Here is a 23,319-nt window from a genome sequence, read left to right on the forward strand (position 1 = left end):
TGGTGTTTGATAATGGGAGTAAGGTTATTTTTATTAGTAGTAAAAGTAGCACTGCTTCAAAAGAAATATCTCGTCACAGAAGTCTGTTGCTTACAATTATTATAATTTAAAACAAAATATTAATAGGATATTAATAGGACATATAGGAGAAGACATCTAGATGTCGTGGCCCTGCTCCTTGGCATGTTATACACGGTGAAGATTGCTCGTGACAAAGGTTCTGGGATGGATCGGAAATACTACCCGGAGCCTTGCGTACCGACTTTAGAAATGCCAGTCTAACGGCATACTGAGAGAGCCTCTACGGACCATAGAGAGAGTACCCGGTGGCAGATTGTAGACATCAGATGGTCAATGATTTGTCCTCCTATGACACAACTGTTTGCGCATTCTCCGTAAATCACAGTAACCCGTTTGCGATTTCAAGCCCATCCAAAAAACTTAGCTTGTCTCAAAAGTTAATCATATAGTTTGTAACATGGGGCAGTTCCAGAGACCACGGAGCTGTTCATATTTCTGAATGGAAAAATCAGTCCCTTTTCTTCGTATTGGGGTAACTGAGAATAAACATGTTCTATCCAATACAAAATCAAAGATCTCGGAATAAAATTAATACCGAATCGCAATGACGGCAGGAATTCAGCTTTATTTATCTCTGATAAAATTCACGATGTGGAATGTTCTGCATATTTAGTGGTACGTGTTCGAAATTGTTTCAGTAATAGCTACATAAATGGAGCGTTGACCTTTGATATACACTCCTGGAAATGAAAAAAAGAACACATTGACACCGGTGTGTCAGACCCACCATACTTGCTCCGGACACTGCGAGAGGGCTGTACAAGCAATGATCACACGCACGGCACAGCGGACACACCAGGAACCGCGGTGTTGGCCGTCGAATGGCGCTAGCTGCGCAGCATTTGTGCACCGCCGCCGTCAGTGTCAGCCAGTTTGCCGTGGCATACGGAGCTCCATCGCAGTCTTTAACACTGGTAGCATGCCGCGACAGCGTGGACGTGAACCGTATGTGCAGTTGACGGACTTTGAGCGAGGGCGTATAGTGGGCATGCGGGAGGCCGGGTGGACGTACCGCTGAATTGCTCAACACGTGGGGCGTGAGGTCTCCACAGTACATCGATGTTGTCGCCAGTGGTCGGCGGAAGGTGCACGTGCCCGTCGACCTGGGACCAGACCGCAGCAACGCACGGATGCACGCCAAGACCGTAGGATCCTACGCAGTGCCGTAGGGGACCGCACCGCCACTTCCCAGCAAATTAGGGACACTGTTGCTCCTGGGGTATCGGCGAGGACCATTCGCAACCGTCTCCATGAAGCTGGGCTACGGTCCCGCACACCGTTAGGCCGTCTTCCGCTCACGCCCCAACATCGTGCAGCCCGCCTCCAGTGGTGTCGCGACAGGCGTGAATGGAGGGACGAATGGAGACGTGTCGTCTTCAGCGATGAGAGTCGCTTCTGCCTTGGTGCCAATGATGGTAGTATGCGTGTTTGGCGCCGTGCAGGTGAGCGCCACAATCAGGACTGCATACTACCGAGGCACACAGGGCCAACACCCGGCATCATGGTGTGGGGAGCGATCTCCTACACTGGCCGTACACCACTGGTGATCGTCGAGGGGACACTGAATAGTGCACGGTACATCCAAACCGTCATCGAACCCATCGTTCTACCATTCCTAGACCGGCAAGGGAACTTGCTGTTCCAACAGGACAATGCACGTCCGCATGTATCCCGTGCCACCCAACGTGCTCTAGAAGGTGTAAGTCAACTACCCTGGCCAGCAAGATCTCCGGATCTGTCCCCCATTGAGCATGTTTGGGACTGGATGAAGTGTCGTCTCACGCGGTCTGCACGTCCAGCACGAACGCTGGTCCAACTCAGGCGCTAGGTGGAAATGGCATGGCAAGCCGTTCCACAGGACTACATCCAGCATCTCTACGATCGTCTCCATGGGAGAATGGCAGCCTGCATTGCTGCGAAAGGTGGATATACACTGTACTAGTGCCGACATTGTGCATGCTCTGTTGCCTGTGTCTATGTGCCTGTGGTTCTGTCAGTGTGATCATGTGATGTATCTGACCCCAGGAATGTGTCAATAAAGTTTCCCCTTCCTGGGACAATGAATTCACGGTGTTCTTATTTCAATTTCCAGGAGTGTATAATCGAAGAACAGCTTACAATATATTCGTTGGAGACGCGCGCAGAAAACCACGCTTTTCATCTTATAGAGTTCTTGCATTTTCCATTTCTCACTTGAACTGTTCTTTAACATTTTTGACACGTTGAATGTGAAAGGAGTTACTCAGCTAAGTCGTAAAAGCGGAGATCTAAAATAAAATCGCGTTTTGCCTATCGCCATTCTTGGAAACATTGTATATTGGTTATTCTGTTGCGGCTTAGTTAAATTATTGACTCACATTTTTGAAAGTAATCTAAACGTATACATGGAATTTCCTTACTTGACAGTTCAGAAACACAGCTTTGGGGAAAGGAAGTTCAGTCTATTGCTGACGTGTCATGATGGAACACGAAGAATAGCGTTGTGCTGATTTTGTGATTCTACATCCAGATTTTGTGATTCTACATCCAGATTTATGACAACCACTGTAGAAACTTGCTGCTTACTGTTATAGGTACGTTATGTATTTTATGTTAATTCTGGGGAAATGCTTCATATCTGCGTAAATACAATTATTTTATGATATACGTAAGAAGCGTTATCCCCAAGCCTACAGTAATAAAAACTAATAGTATATCTATTCTTAGACTGGTGGGACCGGGACAGCAAATGTACTCGTACTCCTGCCTTCCACCTTACCCCACAAATGTCCTACTTTCCTGACAAGCTGGTGATAAACATTGCGTCATATATCTTTTACTGTTCGATTTGTTGGAGGGTACCGAGGTATTACACAAGAGACCGGACTTTTGTGTGGTAAAAATTGTTATTATAACCTCTAAAACAACTAGTGAACTGTAATGAAAGCACTACAGTATATTAATTTGGCACTTGCTTTGTGTCACAGTGACGAATTTCAGGTACCACCGTGTTCTGGGAATGACGGTGGATAGAGATGAATACTACGACCAGCACGCAGAAACAAGAGGTGATGTGTATGACGACCCAACGTTTCAAGCCCCTTGTGAATCAAATGAAACGTACATTTTCTGTCGAGGTGATCTCAAAGATCTTCTTCGTTTCAGTCTGTAGAAGCAATAGGCAGAGATTTACCTCAGAGACCATATGGATGAAGTCTTGTTCTCCGAAATAGACGGACCACTTCGACATTAGTGGAATAGGGTACCTCTACAACACAGACCGCAGTGCACAGCAAATGCAGAAACTACGTTTTACTTGCTATTTGTTAAGCAATTAAATGAATTTTGTTTACTTTTTTGGGATCGTAACATTATTTATTTTCACATGATTTACTGAAGCAGCAAACTACAATTCGTCGTCGATTCTCCAGTTTAGTACACCTCTATATTTTAGTTCTTCGCATTCAGCTTGCAATTTCAGTTACACAGATTATATCACAAAATATTTTGCTAAATAAAGCAATCCAGTGACAGCCTTTACTAGACACTAAGAGGAAGTTTGCGATTCGGAATAATACAAAATATACTTATTTGTTACGTACAACCTGATGCTGAGAATTTAAAAATTAATAGTGAAATGCGGACAGTTGTTTCTGTAACGCACTGTTCAAACACAGGTCATTTAGAAGAAATCCTTTATTTCATTCGATAGAAACTAATCGCGGGCCTTCGTGAAGCCGTTTTGAGGTACTCGTTAGAAAATAAAGATGTGATTGCCAAGTTATTTACTTTCTATCGGTTTGAGACGAATCGTCTTGAGATACTGCCAGTATTACGATGAAGTAAGCTTTAAACTCACCGCACTCCTACGTTGTTACAGCGGTTGACCATGTCGGTGAAGGCGGCCTCGTCGCCAGAGCGGGTAATGAGCCTGTAGGAGACTGGCTGGTATCTCTCCCACCACGGACGGTTGTCGCTTGGAATGGCCAGGTTCTCGTTTGGTGGGGACACCTGAAAAATGTCTCGGATAAACATCTCTGACCTCCAACAAATTGTACCAAAATACCATCAGATGCTCTGTATCTGTTTCAACCACATAAGACTAATACTGTAGTATTATCTTGTAATTTTTAACAATATTCAGTCACGTTCTGTACAAGCATACAAACATTACAGGCTAAAGTGAAAAACATAGTTAGAGAACTGTATTTTAACTGTCAGCTCTACAAACAAGCCTTTATTCTCCATCGGTTTTGGTCCCTCACGCCATCATCACAGAAAAAAAAGACACCCACAAGATGGTAAAGCAAGAGAAGGGTGAATTGCTAGAGCTGATGTTATTGCCTTTTCTTCCTATGCGTGATGGTCTGGGAGACCGAAACCGGTAGAGAATAAAGGTATATTTGTATAGCTGATGGTTAAAAACTCAGCACATTAAGTGTCTGATGGCTACAGAACGCTACCACGCTGAAACATTACTTGAAAACCATAGTGCCTGCCAGCATTCTTAAGAAGTAAACCCAAAATGTCTGATATTTTTCAGGAATCGCCTTGATTCTATTTCAGGTATTTCGTGTAGTCTTCATCTGCAATGAGAATCAGCTGCTCTAGCATGATATTGCAGTTGTAGATTTTGCTATCTTGGGTGAGATGTCGCACTTTTCTCACTATGATCTCGCGTAAAATACCTTTAGTCCCTTCGCATGCAGATATTTAGAGGACAGGAGTAGGGTGGGATGGTTTGTATGGTTTCGACGATGACTCCGATGCTAAACAGTAATGCACATACCAATCTCAGGATGCAAACCGCTGCTTGCAACTTGTTGTTAATGGGTAAGGAGAAAAGGCTAGCTGGAGAGTTGTAAGGGTATTAACACGGAGGGGGAATTTTGAATTTAAAAGCTAATGGAAATATGTGGTCATGTATGAAAGGGCACTACCCTTTATAATATAAAATTACAAATTTTCCTGATAGTTGAAAATTAGCAGTCGTGGAATTACCAGATGTAGAAGTATGAAACCGGAATTTGGTTCCAATAATTACACGTCTGTTGTCTGAAACTGATAAACGAGATTTTATTCAAACCAGAGATTGAAAATCCGCTTCAGTTCTAAATTTCTTTTATTATCACGACCCGTTTCGGGCTCTCATAAGCCCATCCTCAGGTGTCGCAACTGTGCTGTGGCCCCCGAGCACCACCGTAGACGTGTACTAACCGCGGTGTGCTACCTATAAGCATTATTCAAAATAATCTCCATTGTTATTTATACATTTCTCCCATCTCTCCGGAAGGCTATGAATGCTACGCCAAAAGAACAGTTCTTCTTTTGAAGCGAACCAGTCAACGAGCCATTTTCGTACATTTTCATAAGAACTGAAGCGATGTTCAGTGCGAGCGTGTTCCAGTGATGCAAGTAGATGATAACCGGAAGGAGAGTCTAGAGAATAAGCCGCATGCACTGGTATTTCCCAAATGAAAGCCTCTATCGTTTCCCTGACCCGTTCTGCTGCGGCTGATGGGGCGTTATCATGGAGCAATATGACTTTCTGTCGCCTTTTTCCTTATTCCAGTCGTTTTTCACGTAATGCTCTATTTACATCGATCACTTCCTGTTGGTAGATACCAGTGTTAACGTTTTCACCAGGTTTCAGCAGCTCATAATATATGACACCAATAGCATTGTCTTCTTTCCAAAGCGATTTAATATTGCAATGGATGTCGATGGTTTGCCTGCATTCACCCATGATTTACGACGCTTAGGATTCTCCAAAATATATCCATTTTTCATCAAATGTCACTATTCAATGGAGAAACGACTTTCTTTCGTATCTGGCGAGCAGCTTTTCACAAGTGGTCTTTCGATTTGCTTGCCGTCTTTCATTCAGTTCATGCGGAACCCAGTATCCCACTTGCTGCACCTCTTTCAACGGAGGATAAACGGCTTTCTGAGGTCACATTCAATTGTTCCGCGAGTTCCTATTGAGTTTGAACATCATCTCCATCCAATAAGGCTTGCTATTCGTTGTCTTCAAACTCTTTCGGTGATTTCCAGCGCTTGTCGTTTCTCATGTCAAAATCACCGCTTTTGAACATTTTGAAACATTAGGAACACTGCGTATTCCCAAGAGCATATTCGCCGAAAGCTTCGACAAGTATTTGATGCGATTCAGCAAGAGTTTTCTTTAAATGGTAACAGAAAACCAATGCCGCTCGCAAATTGTAGTTCGTAGGCACAAAACTCGTCATGTTTACGGGTTTGAAACAGATACCGATGTATGTAACCTGGGTTACTGTGGGTTGACATTCGTCGTCAGCCGTTACAGGAAGCTGGTGGCGCTGCAGACGCGGTCTCCGGGCCCTACACTGATAGCTAGCGCCATCTACAGGTTTCATACTTCTACACCTGGTAACACAAAAATACCAGTAATAATTTCACCACTAACGAAGAAGAAAAATAGTATCATAACAATAAAAATAAAAAAGAAAGATATAGGTTAGGAGTTTAGAAGACACTCCGTGAGAACGAAAACGCTGGAGACCGAAGCTGAAACTGACGAAATATTTATAAACATGCGAATGTCTACCTATGTTTACAAACTATTTCAGTGCTATTAAACGCAAAGACAAACTTCATACCATGTCCTAGAAAAGGATATTTGTTCATTTTATCATCCTTATTACTGTAAAAAATTGATGCAAACTCATTACATGTATCTATTTATAGGTAGGCCCCCACGACACACTCACACTGAAATTATACGAAAATGGCTCTGAACACTATGGGACGTAATCTCTGAGGTCTTCAGTCCCCTAGAACTTAGTACTACTTAAACCTAACTAACCTAAGGACATCACGCACCCATGCCCGAGGCAGGATTCGAACCTGCGACCGTAGCGGTCGCGCGGTTCCAGACTGTAGTGCCTAGAACCGCTCGGCCACTCCGGCCGGCAACGCTGATACATTTGAGCACGCAATGTGTCTGCATCAATCGCACTTGCAGCCACTTGGACCAGTTCTACCACTGATAAATAGTGCATAAGTAGTTCTTTCGCCACCTCAAAAGCAAAGTTCAGTTTAAACATGAATGTTGAGCGTTATGAAATGAGGTTAACGAGGTATATAGCATATCGACTGTATTGGGTCCAAAAGTACGCCACAGTGGAAGTGAGCTGCAACACAGCCAGCCACAGGCAGGCAAGATTGTTATGCATTGTGAAGCCAGACACATCTCACAGGCGTTGCCAAACAGAGCCAGCTGGGTGCTGCATAGAAACAGCCAATGCTGCAATATGCTAGTGGAAGGACAGAAGCCTATCCTTACCTGCCACCGTGGACGTGTTCGGTGTACATGCCAAAAGCCCTAAACGAAATAGGCTGGAACATATAAGTACTCAGCTATTCATGTACTAACATATTCTCGTCTCAGTATGACAGCATACACCATAAGCCTGTAACACCTGGAGCGACATCCTGGGATGCATTAAGGGATCTGCTGTTCGACCACGGAGTGGGGCAGCCTGCCGTGAGTCACGAGAGCCGTCACCACAGAAGCAGAGAGTTGCTGGCTTGCTGGAGGGAGGTCACGGCTGCCTCCAGGGTACCGCCATCTGTGTTGCCACGGTGTCGTCACGGTTGCAGCTGGGGACATAACTAACAGCAGATTTGAGTGACACCACGCTGGGTTCTGCTGTTTCTGGTGTCAGCAATGATGGACGCCTTTTATTTCGCATGAGGGGCACCTGGACACCTCCACCAGGCTTTTCCTGATGTACTACAGCTGAGGGCCAGAATAAAGAAGTTAATTAACAAAATTTACTGTGATCCTGATGTCTCATTTCACTCTCATGGGTGACAATCCATGGGCCATCTAAGTCCGGTGCCGGGTCATTGACGTCGCCTTCTTGGAGCAGTGTCTGAATCTACAGCGCTACAGGCTTTGGTACAGTGAATACAAAAAATTTTTCGTATGGAGAAAATATTTGACAGTTGAGCTTTTTCTAAAATAGATTTTATTGCTAGTAAAGAACCTCTTGATTTGTATAGTTTCAGAGGTAATGGAAGTCACATTTGGTGAGTGCCTGTTAGATGTTCACAGTGTAACCTTGAGGGCCACTCAGCACGATGTACGGAATCAATTCCAGTAAAATGTTATACATGTATTCGTCAGGGGCCTATGATTAGGCAATACAAAAGATGGTGTGATTAAACCACGAACAATCACACTAAGACTTGATTCACACAGTTGTGTGCTTCAGTATACTGAGAAATCACTTTGTTTCAGTGTTGAGTCTAGCTTGCCAGTAGAAATTTTGTGTATGGTGGAAGCGTTAGAAGAAAATGAAGTGTTACATTAGGTGGGTTGCTTAGTTATGAAAGGTACTGTATGTATATAAGAAATACAGGCTGAAAAGAAGGTAGCTGTTTTTATAGACTATTTTAGTGCAGAGGGCGTAAGATTAACAAAAGGGTTGTTAATCGCAAAAAAATGTATACGCTGAAAACCACTGGCCGTTGTGGCCTAGCGGTTCTAGGCTCTTCAGTTCGAAACCGTGCTGCTGCTGCCGTCGCAGGTTCGAATCCTGCCTAGGGCATGGATGCGTGTGATGTCCTTATGTTAGTTAGGTTTAAGTAGTTCTATGTCTTGGGGACTGATGACCTCAGATGTTAAGTCCCATAGTGCTTAGAGCCATTTGAATTTGGAAGAAAAGCAATGGGACATGAATCGTGTCAGCGATGTACAGTCACCGGACGCCACTGAAATTGCGTTATGTAGAAAAGTGAAGCACCCAGAGGGAAGTAATAGGGAACGGATGGAAAAATTACTTTTGGAATTTAAAGATATATTTTTTCAAAAACGGACATTACCAGCTATGCGTATTACATAGCATTGCATACCAATTGGAAATGAATCACCAGTCTACCGAAAATCATACAGAATACCTAGGTTCTTACAACCAAGTTTGGAGGAATTTATCGATCAACAGCTGAAAGGTGGAATAACTGTTGGGTTGGAATAGTCGTTGTGCCAAAAAAATCAATGGATGGAACACGAAAATACAGGTTTTGTTGTAATTACATATATCTAAATTCAGAAACGCCTACCCTTTTCCAAAGATCACAGAGACCTTGGACCATTTAGGGCAATGCAAATATTTTTCAACAATGGACTTGAAGAACGGTTATCGTGAGATAGAGGCTGCACTGCGGGATCGATACAAAACAGTGTTTTCGGCACCCAGAGGACATTAACAATTCAGAAGAACGCCATTTGGATTAAGAAAAGCTCCTGCAACTTTTCAGAGATTGTTGCGTGGATTAAGCAGAGGTTTAAAACCACGGCAATGCTTAGTGCCTCTCAATGACATAGTCGTCTGCGGGAGTGACATGGAACAGTATATGCAGCGATTAAGGGTATTCCTATGGATAAAAGCAGCGAAGTTAACATTGAGTACAGAAAAGTGAAATTTTGTGACGCAAGACGTAGCATACGTAGGTCATAAGTAAAGAAGGGGTAAAGACAAACCAAAGATTAATTATAGCTGTACGTGAATCTTCTGTACCAGAAACTGTAAAGGAGTTGCAATTGCTCATAGGCACCGCGAACTATTTCCGCCGGTTCTTAAAAGTATTTGCGGATATTGCCAGACGATTGACACGGTTGTTAAAGGAGGGTACTAAATTCATGTGGTCAGAAGAGTGTCAGCATGCTTTTGAAGAGCTACAAAAGCTTTAACGTACAGTCTGATATTGGTATTTCCGGATTTTAATAGAGAATTTGTTTTATCGTGTCATGCTTCAAATCCTGCACTTCGCTGTATGTTGTCATAAGAGGTAGAAGGAGTAGAACATGCGTTAGCTTACACATCGAGAGAACTAACCTCTGCAGAAAGAAATTATTTCACAATTGAGAAAGAGATTTTAAGCCGTTTTTATGGAAACACATATTTCAAATGTTATATGTAAAGCACAAAGTTTAGAGTACCAACAGATTATGGGGCATTAAAATGGTTGTTGGGGTTAAAAGATCTAAGTGAGTTAAGACTAAGTGAGTTTGATTTCGAAGTGACACGTAAAGCTGGGAAGAGGCTAGAAAATGCGGATGCTTAAGTAGAAAACTAGCAGTATTACATATTGGGGGCAATGAGCGCAAGAAATGGCAGATTGCACTGAGAGCGGATGACGAATGTAAGAACTGTTTTAACCAGGTTGGGATACTGTGCGGAGAAGACAGGTTGCGACTGTCATTAGTGTTACCAGAGTTGCTAAGGAACAGTGTTACAAGAAGCTTATGATCACATATTAGCGAGCCATGGAGGTTGCAGATCTACCAACAGAAGAGTAGCAGGCAGATATTGGTGTAGGAATAAACAGATGGACATAAACTTTTGTGTGCGGAATTGCTTACAGTGCGCACAGAGAGTGGATTTGTGTCGAACCAGAGTATCACTGCAGAGGTTACCTACAGCATTAGCACCATTCGAATTTCTGGGTACTGATATTATAGGTCCATCCAATAAAACACCTGCAATGGATAAATATGTACTCTCAATCATAGATTATTTTCAATGATACGTAGAAATGGTCGCGTTGACAAACCAGCAGGCAGTAACAGTGGCACCAGCACTTGCGAAGAAGCGGTTCTAGGCGCTTCAGTCTGGAACCGTGCGACTGCAACGGTCGCAGGTTCGAATCCTCCCTCGGGCATGGATGTGTGTGATGTCCTTGGGTTAGTTAGTTTTAAGTAGTTCTAACTTCTAGGGGACTGATGACCTCAGATGTTAAGTCCCATAGTACTCAGAGCCATTTGAACCATATTTGAACTTGTGAAGAATTATATACTGAACCTTGGAATGGATTTTTATTAAGACTGCGATACAGATGCCGGCTTAGCTTAAAATACTATAAACTTTTTTTAATAATACGGCAGTAGCTATAATACTGGCAGTTGCAAACGTCAGACCGAAAGCAAAGGATGAGGAGGGTGAAAGAAATAGTAGCTGGAGTTATTAGAACATCTGGTCCTGGTTATTCCATTTTAGGAGGAGGTACCTGGCGTGGAGTGTAATTAATTAGGTATTCTTCATAATGAAAAGTAAGGTTTTCGTTACCTGCACACCGGCGTAGCCTTTGGGCGCGAGGAAGCGCTCGCACTCGGCGGCGATGTCATTCCACTTCCACTCGAACAGGTGGACCATGGCACTGCGGCCGTTCGCCACGTTGGGGTCCCATTGCGCGCTGGCCGCACCCAAGACTGCCAGGAAGGTCCACAAGGCCCGCATCGTCGCTTTCTTTGCCGGCAAGAGTAACTTGGGGACTCCCTTGGTCTCTATTTATACAAAAAGTTAATTTTAGTGTTGCAACATCACTGCCCATTGATAACTGCGTATTGATTGAGAAATGACCTGTTATTTAAGGTCAGAGTACAGATCAGTGTGGTTACAAAATGTCCATTTTAGTGTTGCAACATCACTGCCCATTGATAACTGCGAATTCTTTGAGATATGAGCTGATATTTAAGGTCAGAGAACAGATTAGTGTGGTTTCGTGATATTCTGTTTACAGGAAATCAATCAAAAGGTAATTATCCAAGATTTTAGCGATGATTAGAAATTTCTTAAGCAATGTAGATTTTTAATACCTAAAATTCTAATGTGTATAGAGCACCGAGACATCACGAACAAACAAACAAATTTTTCAGTTAATTACTTGTGTCAGAGTGTCTAAGGAAATAACATGTCTCGATACCAGAAGGAAGGAAGGAAGTTCAGGGTTTAGCGTTCCGTCGACGTCTAGGTCGCTGGAGACGCTCGACACGAGAGTGGTCACTGAACTACTTAATGCATTGCCAGTTAGTGATAATTTCAAATGTTGAAACGTCCGAAAAAATACAGGGTATTTCAGAATGTTTTGATGATTTAAAATTTGAGAAACACAAGCTACAAACACGATAGAGCGACGGTGGCACCGTCTATTAGTAGTGGAGAGAATCAAGTTTCACCCCAAATACAGGTCAGTAATCGCCTCGTACTGGTCGAAGCAACATTGCGCGTTCGCAGTCGAGTGCTATTTTCACTACGGCGAATGTGTCGTGCGCGTTCAGCGTGCCTTTCGTAAGAATTCCTAGATGTAGCCGCTTTATCCAGTTCCTGCTAGTGAAACAACATTGAAATTGGTAAGAAACCTCCGTGAAACTGCCAGTGCATCGAATCGAAAGTCAACCGGCCCTCGGAAAACCGTGAATTTCGAACGTGTGCTTAGCAGTTTACACGCAAACTCTCGTCGTTCCTTACGAAAATGTGCCGAAACGACCAGACCGAGAAGCTTGAAACAGTTAAAAGATCGAATTCACGGTTAAATTGCCAGAATTACACGAGTAGTTTTGAAAGATGTGTTCAATAACTAGGTGAAACGGCTCGAGTGTTGTGCAACCACAAATGGTCATCATTAAGTCAATGTAATACGTAAATCTGAATAAATGATGTATCCTGCCTAAAATGTTCAATCTCGTTTCACGATTAGTTAGTGTGTTATTCAAATTGGAAATCGTCCAAACAATGTGAAACAACCTGTCTTACACACCTTGGTTTTTAGTTTAGAATATGATGAAGTGCTTTCCAAAAGAAAATTCTTGCTACTCTTTTCGAAAAAGAGTAAACCCCAAAGTTAAAAGAAGTTTTCAAGATTTTTCCGACTTAAGCTTTGGAGTGGGGGACGACGGGCCATGTAATTGGATGCGTCGTTTTCTCTAAAAAGATGTTGATGTTCTCCTGAGTGATTTGTAGGGACACCAAGGAAACCCACATCTGATCAATCGATGAACGCGCTGCTAAATCAGCGAGACTTATACTTCATCTGCAGCACACTAATTTGAGGGTCGATCTGTTTGCGGCGCGGTGAACCACGTGGAACACAGGGGTCCCACGGAGGCGACTCTGCGCTACATCGCAGCCAGAGTCAGCAGCAAGCTGGCCCCTTCGGGAGTATACAACTAGTACACTAGAAACGAGACATTTATTAAGACATCAGCCTACATTTATACACATGTTATAGTGACGACTATGACACAAGCACTTACATTTTACGTAGCTTAATGTTTTGTCTTTCATTGCATGAAGTCAGAATCACTTTATCATAACCTAACGAAGCAACTCCTTTAACATTTTAGACTCTCTTGATAATCAAATTCCCATGCTATGAAACAGTAGTATCAGTTTAAGAAAGACTGTACTTCATAACATTTTATTCGTGTTTTAGCCTTTGTAATAAATGTACTTGTAAGACAATAGCACGGGTCAGTACGTATGATTTTGTGCTACTATTCTAACCCGATAATAACACCGTGTGTTATACACTCGTATATATAAGCTCGTAGCTTTTTGAGTTTTCTGACCTAGTCCTGTTTATAGGTAACCTTTATATTTTTGTCTTTTTCATATACATTGGCACGCAAAACTTAAGGTCGAAAGTAACTTTCGTATGATGTGTCACTGTCGAGTAACATAGCTCTAACAAGGGAACCTCCCCATCGCACCCCCCTCAGATTTAGTTATAAGTAGGCACAGTGGATAGGCCTTGAAAAACTGAACAGTCATCAATCGAGAAAACAGGAAGAAGTTGTGTGGAACTATGTAAAAATTAGCAAAATATTTAAACTGAGTAGACCATGCGGAGGATAGGCAACATCAAGGATAATACTAACACCAAGACGTCGTGGTTCCGTGGTTAGCGTGAGCAGCTGCGGTACGAGAGGTCCTTGGTTCAAGTCTTCCCTCGAGTGAAAAGTTTAATTCCTTATTTTCAGTTTATGTGACAAACTATTATGTTTTCATCAGTTTTTTGGGAGTCACTATCACATTCACAAGAAAACCTAAATCGGGCAAGGTAGAACAATCTTTTTACCCATTCGCCAAGTGTACAAGTTAGGTGGGTCGACAACAAATTCCTGTCATGTGACGTACATGCCGTCACCAGTGTAGTATAGAATATATCAGACGTGTTTTTCTGTGGAGGAATCGGTTGACCTATGACATTGCGATCAAATATTTTCGGTTCCCATTGGAGAGGCACGTCCTTTCGTCTACTAATCGCACGATTTTGGGGTGCGGTCGCAAAATACAGACACTAAACTTATTACAGTGAACAGTGACGTCAATGAACGAACGGACAGATCATAACTTCGCGAAAATAAAGAAATTATATTTTCAGTCGAGGGAAGACCTCTCGCTCCGTAGCTGCTCACGCTAACCACGGGACCACGGCGATACTCAGCTTACGCTCTCCTTGATGTTAACTATGTTTCACATGGACGACTCAGTTTCTATATTTTGCTTATCTTTTTCACAGTTCCACACAACTTCTTCCTGTTTTCTCGATTGATCTTCGTTCAGTTTTTCAAGGCCTGTCCATTGTGCCAACTTATAACTAAATCTGAGGGGGGTGCGATGGGGAGGTTCCCTTGTAAGTATCTTGGACCATACATAGACAAAACTACTACAATATAGTAAGGAAGGTAACTGAAAGAAATACGTAATGAGATGAAGAGAAATGAGATTTTTATTGACGCACAATTACTACAGTGAAGTTGCCTTTATTTATGAAGGCCTTTAGGACATTACAAAAGGCGGAACATGATTCTCAATAGGAGCTGTGGTCGCAACGGACGATAGTGCATGGCCTCTAACGTGCTCCGATGTTGGCCACGAAGAAGTTAAGGAGTTGTTGTGGTCCGTTCGACCAATATCCTCTCGCTCCAAGAGCTCCTTAACCTGCGCTCGTCCATGCGGTCGTGCAAAAAAAAAAAAAAAAAAAAAAAAAAGTAAAATAAAATAAATAAATAAATAAATAAAAATTATCCAGCATTATGGAACGTGATCATGTTCACGGTCAAGATGTTACGGTATGTGAAGGTATAATGTTGCACAGGCGTACTGATCTCCATATCATGAAACACAGCACACCCACCGGTCGTTATTATGACTCTGTGCTCTTTCCCTGTGTGCGTATTTCCATTGGAGCGTATGGCTCGGACTTCAATGCACAACGGCATCGAACTGTGCAGGTCGAAGAGGTATTGGAAGAGAGGACATTCGGCGAATGTAAATGAAACGACTACAGCCGTCTTTATGATCTTATTGTGTAGCTCCAGTTTCAGCGACTTAGTGCGCCATCTTCAGGTTGCAGTTGATGCTGAAGGGGTTATCATGATCTACATAAACGCTGCATCAGTGGCCGACATAACTTGTTTACGCGAACTATCTGCAACCGACAGTTGATCATTTGAGTTACATATGGTCTGCGCAAACCAGCATCAACTGTGGCCTGTAGATGTCGCACTGAATCTTTTAAACTGGTAGCCACAAAATAAACAAGAAGGACGGGTGTAGTGAACGACCACGGTCCCTAAGACCTCCAGTCAGAAGGATGGACATACAAAATGTTCGGCGAATGGGCTGATCGGCCCGTTCTCCCGACTTAAATCCAGTCGAGCACTTACGGGATGCTTAGGGGGACACTGCAGCACGTACAAATGCACCAACGAACATCCAGCCGTTGCCATTCGCGCTGGTAGAGGAATGGAACACCCTATCACAAGAACTCGTTACCTACGTTGTGGCTAGACTGGATGAACGCTGCGGGAAATGCATTGCCTACCTTGGTAAACACGCACCCTATTAGGAACCATGTACCGCCTTTTTTAACGTCCAAGGTACCATCATTAATCGTGGTAACTTCACTGTAATTACAGTCTGAACAAAAGTGTCATTTCTGTTCCATTTAACGAGTATAGTACACTGTACCATACTGTACTGTAACAGTTCTTTCTAAGTCTGGTAAGAGTTTCATCGAACTATGTTACTTCGCAGTGACACATCATGTCAAATTTACTATCTTCCTTAAGTTTCGCACACCAGTGTATTTTCATAAATAGATTAGAAAAATCGGAATAAGCATTGATTTTGTTTCTCTTGATTCAAGTGTTATATCTGAGGTAGGCCTAATTTGCCTGAAACCTGTCATAACAGTTACAAAAAACTACAATATTTTGTTCATAAGCTAATAAAAAAAAGGATCACCGACTTCTCCTGCATCAAAACAGCGCCTTGCTGAAGGTCAGACAGTGGTACTAACCCCACTTCCCCTAATACGAGACTAATAACTTACGAGCACGGTCTATTCTCTCAGTCCGATGTATAACGCCATGCAAAACGACTTGTTTATGTTTGTCATGTATGAATCCAAAAGTGAACACACTAGTGATTTTGCTACATTCTCAAGCCAATTTTTTGTGCATATGCTTTGGGGGTTTGTGCGCTGTAACCATTCTTCCAGACTTAATGAAGACATCGCCAAAGCTATGGATACATCAAAGCTATGGAACGTAAATAGTTTTCTCCTGTAAATAAAGATAATATTCGAATGTGTTTCATCCGTGGAGATATCAAGTTATTCTAGTAATTGGTGACAGAAAAGAGAATCCATGGGGTCACACACGTTTTTCTGGAATAATCCAACAAATTTGCTGAAACTTTTGTACTCTTAAACATCAGTGAGTACTCACTTTAGTGCACTAAATAACGAATCTTTAGATTTCCTTCACACAACACACACCCACTCCGGTAGCTTCGAGTGCTAGCACCCCACTTCAGGGTTTTGGGGACGTGAGCCGGTTCGGGACCGAAACCGCCCGGCAGACCAACGACAAGGTCCGATGTGCCGGCCACCATGGACGCGATTCTTCAGGTGGACTCTGACAACTAACTGCAGGAATACCGGGCTAATTCTCACAACGCAGTTATACGATTCTCAAACATTTCAAAAACGTCCTCACACTTAAACATGGGAAAACACTAGACGCACAAGAGGGGCACGAATTCCGTCGTAGAGGGGAAGGCACGAACAGCATGCGGGCATCCTCTACCGCTAACGTCGTCAAATCCACAGTAACAAGCCTATCCGGTGCAGACCCGTGAAAATGGCAATAAGAATTCATAATATACTAAAGTACATCTCTTACAGTTTTGGGTCCAATGTAGAGACTTTAGAGGCTCCTTACATATTTTGAATCCGGCAATTCAATCCAAAGCTATTAAGCAATTCAGTAGGCGATTTTTAAACCTAATGACTGGAATTATGTGGACGACACCTCTGTAGTATGGCCACATAGGGCAGCAACCTTATTTCCTTCCAACCTATATCTACGGGCTATGAACTGCCATCGCCAATCCCATGGCAGTCGTGTGCTACAGACTCTTGCTCGTAGATCTAGTTTTACATCCAGGAAGATTATCAGCAGATCTTAACAATTTTCACGTTGTGTTTGTACAAAACGGGTACTCTGATAAGCAGCTTCAAAATGCATTTCGACCTTCTCGCCCTAAAAATGAAGAACAGCCACAAGCAACGGACAACTTTAGGATGATGGTTTTTTGTAACCTATGTTGGTGGCGTGTCCTTTACGATAGGTAGACAGCGGAAGAAATATAAAATAAAATGTGTCACGTGCCCAACTGCGCGAAGGCAAACGATGCTTGAAGACAACACAGAATTGTGGAGACCAAGTACGTATAAAACCCCGAGCCAGTGTCGGTAATCATACAATGGCCAGACGTGTCGCTCTGATAAATCCGCTGAACACAGACGTCACACCAGGTGAGGTCAGCCATAATAGTCTGACCTTGCTGAACACTTTCTCGACATGGAACATATCATGAACTACTGAGAGGGAAAGATCGTTTCGTCCGCCTCCGCGTACAGAGATCCCTTCATTAAAGAAGCAGTCGAAATACGTGTAAGTAACGTTCTGATTAATAGAGTCTCGGTATTTCAACTTAGGACGGCATGGGACTGTGCTGGCCGGAGTGGCCGTGCGGTTCTAGGCACTACAATCTGGAACCGAGTGACCGCTACGGTCGCAGGTTCGAATCCTGCTTCGGGCATTAATGTGTGTGATGTCATTAGGTTAGTTAGGTTTAATTAGTTCTAAGTTCTAGGCGACTGATGACCTCAGAAGTTAAGTCGCATAGCGCTCAGAGCCATTTGAACCATGGGACTGTTCAACTGTGTGTGAAATATTATGGGACTTAACTGCTAAGGTCATCAGTCCCTAAGCTTACACACTACTTAACCTAAATTATCTTAAGGACAAACACACACACACACACACATGCCCGATGGAGGACTCGAACCTCCGCCGGGATCAGCCGCACAGTCCTTGACTGCAGCGCCTAGACCGCTCGGCTAATCCCGCGCGGCGACATCATGGGAAGCAGTATTAGTGGTATTTTGGCATCGTTGGCCCCACACGTACGATTCCAGCGAGACAATACAGACAGGGAATCGAAGTCAGGACTTTTAAACTGGGCACCAACAAACAATCCGCGCAAGCGCCTGGCCGTGATTTGCCGCCGCGCTTTCCTGCGTCGCGTATTCGAAGACTGTTTCCAGTTTCTCCGGTAGGGGGCATTGGACGTCGATGTCCTCTCCTGTTCGTCTTCGGTAACGCTGTAGCCCCAGCCCTTAGTGACTGCGCTATTATAGCGAGCCAGTGCATATATTGGCGAGCCACTGCAGCTACACGTCAGAAAGCACCTGAAGACGACGAGCAGCTGTCTCACTGAAATATTGTGCAGGTTTGACAACAGTATCCGATGCAACCATCGCGAAACACTGAAACACTCAAGGAACAGTTCGGCTAGTTGCACGAGAAGTAAAGTATGGGAATTGTCCTGCTGCAGGGAATACAGCCCCTCACTTTCAAGAAATAGCTGCATGCTCTGTGTACTGTTCCCTGAATGTATACTGAGGGCCACTGAAGACTAGGATTCCCTACCCCCTTAAGCCCCAGCCTACCACATTGTACTGTCGACACTCGAGGTAGATGGTCTCTAGAGTGGTAAAATCGAATTGACTTGATGCGTTGTTGTAATCAGGAAACATCATTATTAATCATGCATACTACTGGTGAAGAAACTACAAGAGTCGTAGCGACTTTGTGTAGGCAACGCCCCCGAAGCGTGTACTGACGACAGAGAGCGCAGTTTTGCTCATGCAAAGATAACCCTATGCTGTAATGCATAAAAGAAAACATTTTCTGAAGTCATTAAAATTGTAAAGACCTTGTATATAACGTAAAACCTTTTCTAACAAGAAATTCATTAATATTTTGTTATATTTGCAGGATCAACATAATGTGAAATTAGAAGAAGGAATACTCGCTGCCGTCTGTCAACGAGCTCACACCCGAAACTGCCTGCGGCAAAAAAAAACACGCATCAAAATGTATGGCTGGTGGAAGTTTTATCTACAATGATATCTGCAGTTTTTATTATTAGCTGCTTTTCTTCTAATCTTTGAGACCTTTTCGTTTCAGCTACAAATTCACATATCTCAAACAGATTTTGCGATCAATGAATACATTATTTTAAAAAAGTCCACAAATTGTGTAATTGAAATTTTAAATTTCCTTCTATTAAGTATTTTTTTCGGGTGAAACTGATTTGACAATGTATAAAGTATTACCTAACTTGTTTTCGCGGAAATGGATTATCAGATTTAGTTTCTTCATGACGATGAAAGCCTGTTCCCACGGAGTTGCTCAGAAGCAACCGTTATCTAAACATGTTTACCAAGTTTTTTTCTGTCTCCTCAAGATAATATCTTGTGACCATTCATGTGGCGGCTGGAGTGTGCGCACGAGATCTTAATCTATGCATTAAAATTCTGCCTATTTTATTGGCTAATTTCAGAAGATTGAAAGGTATAGGTAAGCTAGATATAGCGGTGATCAGTGAAGTGAAATGGTAAGAAGGTAACCATTTCTGGTTATATCAATGTAGGATCGTACCAACAGCGGCAGAAAATGGTATCACAGGAGTAGGACTCGTTATGAATGGGAAGTTAGGGCAGAGGGTGAGTCACTGTGAACTGTTCGGTTAACAGTTATGATATACCGGGTGATCAAAAAGTCAGTATAAATTTGAAAACTTAAACAACCACGGAATAACGTAGATAGAGAGGTAAAAATTGACACACATGCTTGGAATGACAGGGGGTTTTATTAGAATCACCCCATATTGCTAGACGCGTGAAAGATCTCTTACGCGCGTCGTTTGACGATGATCGTGTGCTCAGCGGCCACTTTCGTCATGCTTGGCCTCCCAAGTCCCCAGACCTCAGTCCGTGCGACAATTGGCTTCTGTGTTACCTGAAGTCGCAAGTGTATCGTGATCGACCGATATCTCTAGGGATGCTGAAAGACAACTTCAGACGCCAACGCCTCACCATAACTCCGGACATGCTTTGCAGTTATGTTCACAACATTATTCCTCGACTACAGCTATTGGTGAGGAATGATGGTGGACATATTGAGCATTTCCTGTAAAGAACATCATCTTTGCTTTGTCTTACTTTGTTATGCTAATTATTGCTATTCTGATCAGATGAAGCGCCATCTGTCGGACATTTTTTGAACTTTTGTAATTTTTCGGTTCTAATCAAACCCCATGTCATTCCAAGCATGTGTGTCAATTTGTACCTCTCTATCAACATTATTCCGTGGTTTATTCAGTTTTAAAATTTTACTGACTTTTTGATCGCCCGGTACATAACAAATTCTCAAGAAGAAGATGTGATAAAGTGTAAGAGGATATTAAACAGGTAATTTAGTATGTATAGGGCGATGAACAGCTGTTAATAATGGACGTTTGGAATGCGGTTAGGGGAAGAACAGAAGAAAGATTATCGCGAGAATATGGGCTTTGTAGTAGGAATGACAGACGATAAATACTAATTCAGTTCTGCTATAGATTTCAGTTACTAATAGGAAGTACAGTGTGCAATAGCCGGCCGGAGTGGCCGAGCGGTTCTAGTAGCTACAGTCTGGAACCGCGCGACAGCTACAGTCGCAGGTTCGAATCCTGCCTCGGACATGGGTGTGTGTGATGTCCTTTGGTTAGTTAGCCATAAGTAGTTCTAAGTTCTAGAGGATTGATGACTTCAGAAGTTAAGTCCCATAGTGCTCAGAGCCATTTTTACACTGTGCAATAATCAAAAGAGGAGAAGATATTCTTGGAAAGAGCCTAGAGATACGAGATGATTTCAGTTGGATTACATCATGGTCAGACAAAGACTCCAAAAGTAGATACAGACTAAGATCACAATTTGGTGCTGTTGAAGAATAGAGTGAAGTTTAGAAGAACCAGTGTGGAAGAAAGTGGGATACTTAAGTACTGTGAAATGATGAAACACGTTTCAAGTTCGCTAAAGATATGGTTACTGCGATAGGGAATACCAAAGTAGCAATTTAGTTAAAGAGAAGTGGACATCTCTAAGAAGAGAAATCACTGAACATCGGCAAACAAAGAAAGGTAGAAGGAAGTAAATGCAAAGACACCTTAAGCAAGAGAAGGAATAACAGGGGAGAATACAAATTTTCCCTTCGAAGACAGTACAGTCCAAAATTCATTTGCCAATCACGTGAAATCGCCATAAGCATTGAGGCAATCATCCCACCTACCCACCAGTTTGAAGATACTCGTTTCGTAGAACACCGTGTCTTGCTGCGGGGAGAGATGCGTAATCGCCTGCTGCAATCCTCGTCCGACAGGAAGCTCGACCCTTCAGGCGATTTTTTAAAGGACTGGATAGGTGATAATGGCATGGGGTGAGATCTCAACTATAGGGTGTGTGCTAGAGCGTCACCTACAAGAGTTGGCGTACCTTCTGCGTTACGACATTCGCGATAGGGGTACGTGTGCTATCATGAAGCAGTTGCAATTCTTACCGCAGTTTTCCCTGACTTTTCGCGTTAATTGCAAGCGGCAGTTTCTCCAGTGTTGCTAAGTACTTTTCCCCAATGATTGAGTCATCATTAAAAAGTAGCAGAGACAGGGAATCTCCCTGCTTAAGTCCGTTCTTCATTACAAATTCTTCTGACTCCAATTTCCCCACGCGTACTCTACCTTTTGTGTTTTTCAAACTCACTTCTACAAGTCTAATATACTTCTTTGGAACTTGGAATACAAAAACAAAGACGACGAGGAAGTGAGAGATAGTGAGTTGTGACAGCAACATTAATAAGGAAGGAATGTTATATAAGCGGTAGTACAGAACAAGAAAGAGACAGTGTCACTACGAGGAAACGGACTGTGGTTGTGACAAAGGAGACAAAGAGAGAGATACACAGAGAGATAATGAGAAGGAGTCAACAGAATGAGTGAGTGGAAAGGACCAACTTGGAGTGGGTGGGTATGAGTGACTTGCAGCGATAGAATAGAGGGAATAAGTGAGTTCAGTTAAGGGAGCCTGAGGGAGCTTGAAATGAGTTGCATGTTAAAAAAGGCACTAATATGTTCGCAATTCAAAACGTTTGGCAAAAAATTTCTGAAGGTGATGAGAATGGGGAAACAGTTAGGATCTTTTAAATAAACAGGAATATATTTGCATTTTTTGTGCTATAGTAGCTTGTCCCGCCGGCATTTAACGTATTTGGGACATCATACCCGTTTTTTGTTGCAAGAAACGTTATTCGTGAAAGTAAGATTTTTCGGTATAGTCCCAACGACAGTCAAAAACATTTATGCCGTATCTCTATAACGAATCCAGTTTTAATCTTGATGAACTCTTCACCTTGATTTCTGTTGCTTATGAACAACTTGTCTATGTTGTTGTCGTCAAACTTGGTGCCTCATAATAACTCTCTGTAAAGTCAGTAGGGGTAAGAACAGACACTGCGAGATAGTGAAAGTAAGACAGGTGTCATAATAGCTCCCAACAAAATTTTTCGATCGTCTCTGTCGCTTTCAGAGTGTGTGAATATGGCTGCAATTTGGCACCTATATTACTCATTTTCAGAAACCACCCACGGATTTACATCTTACCGTAAATTTCAAAGTATGTGGAAGCTTGTTGTTAAAGTAGTATTCAAGTTTCACCCCATGTTGTCGTCTTCAACAGTCACAAAGAACTGAGGTTTGAGTTTCCCCCTGCACCGTTAATACTACCTAATCGTTTGAAAGCTGCATACAGGCTCACAATGGTGAGGCCGCTGTTCATCGCAGTGTTATGAGACTATTATTTTCCGTAGAAAAACATTATTGTTTGACAAAAGAGATCTGATAACATGTTTTGGAACCCATCAACAATCAGTTTTAGGAAGTCGGTTGCGACTACAGCCAGTCGTTTGTAACAATGAATATCAGTGGAAATTTCTGTGGCTGAGCTAAAATTTTCAAACCACGGTCACAGGTACAAGATTTT

The 23,319-nt window shown here is 42.7% G+C and overlaps 1 protein-coding gene across 2 annotated transcripts in view; it reads right to left on the reverse strand.

Annotated features, from left to right (window-relative positions):
• LOC124775099 (alpha-amylase 2-like) overlaps positions 1–23,319 on the reverse strand; it is a 78,353-nt gene that overhangs the window by 32,136 nt on the left and 22,898 nt on the right. Inside the window, exons 2-3 of one of the 2 annotated variants that reach the window (XM_047249917.1) lie at positions 11,172–11,389; positions 3,920–4,071 (exon numbers count right to left, since the gene is read on the reverse strand). In XM_047249917.1, coding sequence (XP_047105873.1) covers positions 3,920–4,071; positions 11,172–11,342 — 323 coding nt within the window. In that variant the 5' untranslated portion in view covers positions 11,343–11,389. The remainder of the gene's footprint in view (positions 1–3,919; positions 4,072–11,171; positions 11,390–23,319) is intronic. The other variant, XM_047249918.1, reaches the window with a different exon arrangement.

Source organism: Schistocerca piceifrons, chromosome 2 (genome assembly GCF_021461385.2).
Source record: "Schistocerca piceifrons isolate TAMUIC-IGC-003096 chromosome 2, iqSchPice1.1, whole genome shotgun sequence".
Lineage (NCBI taxonomy): Eukaryota > Metazoa > Arthropoda > Insecta > Orthoptera > Acrididae > Schistocerca > Schistocerca piceifrons.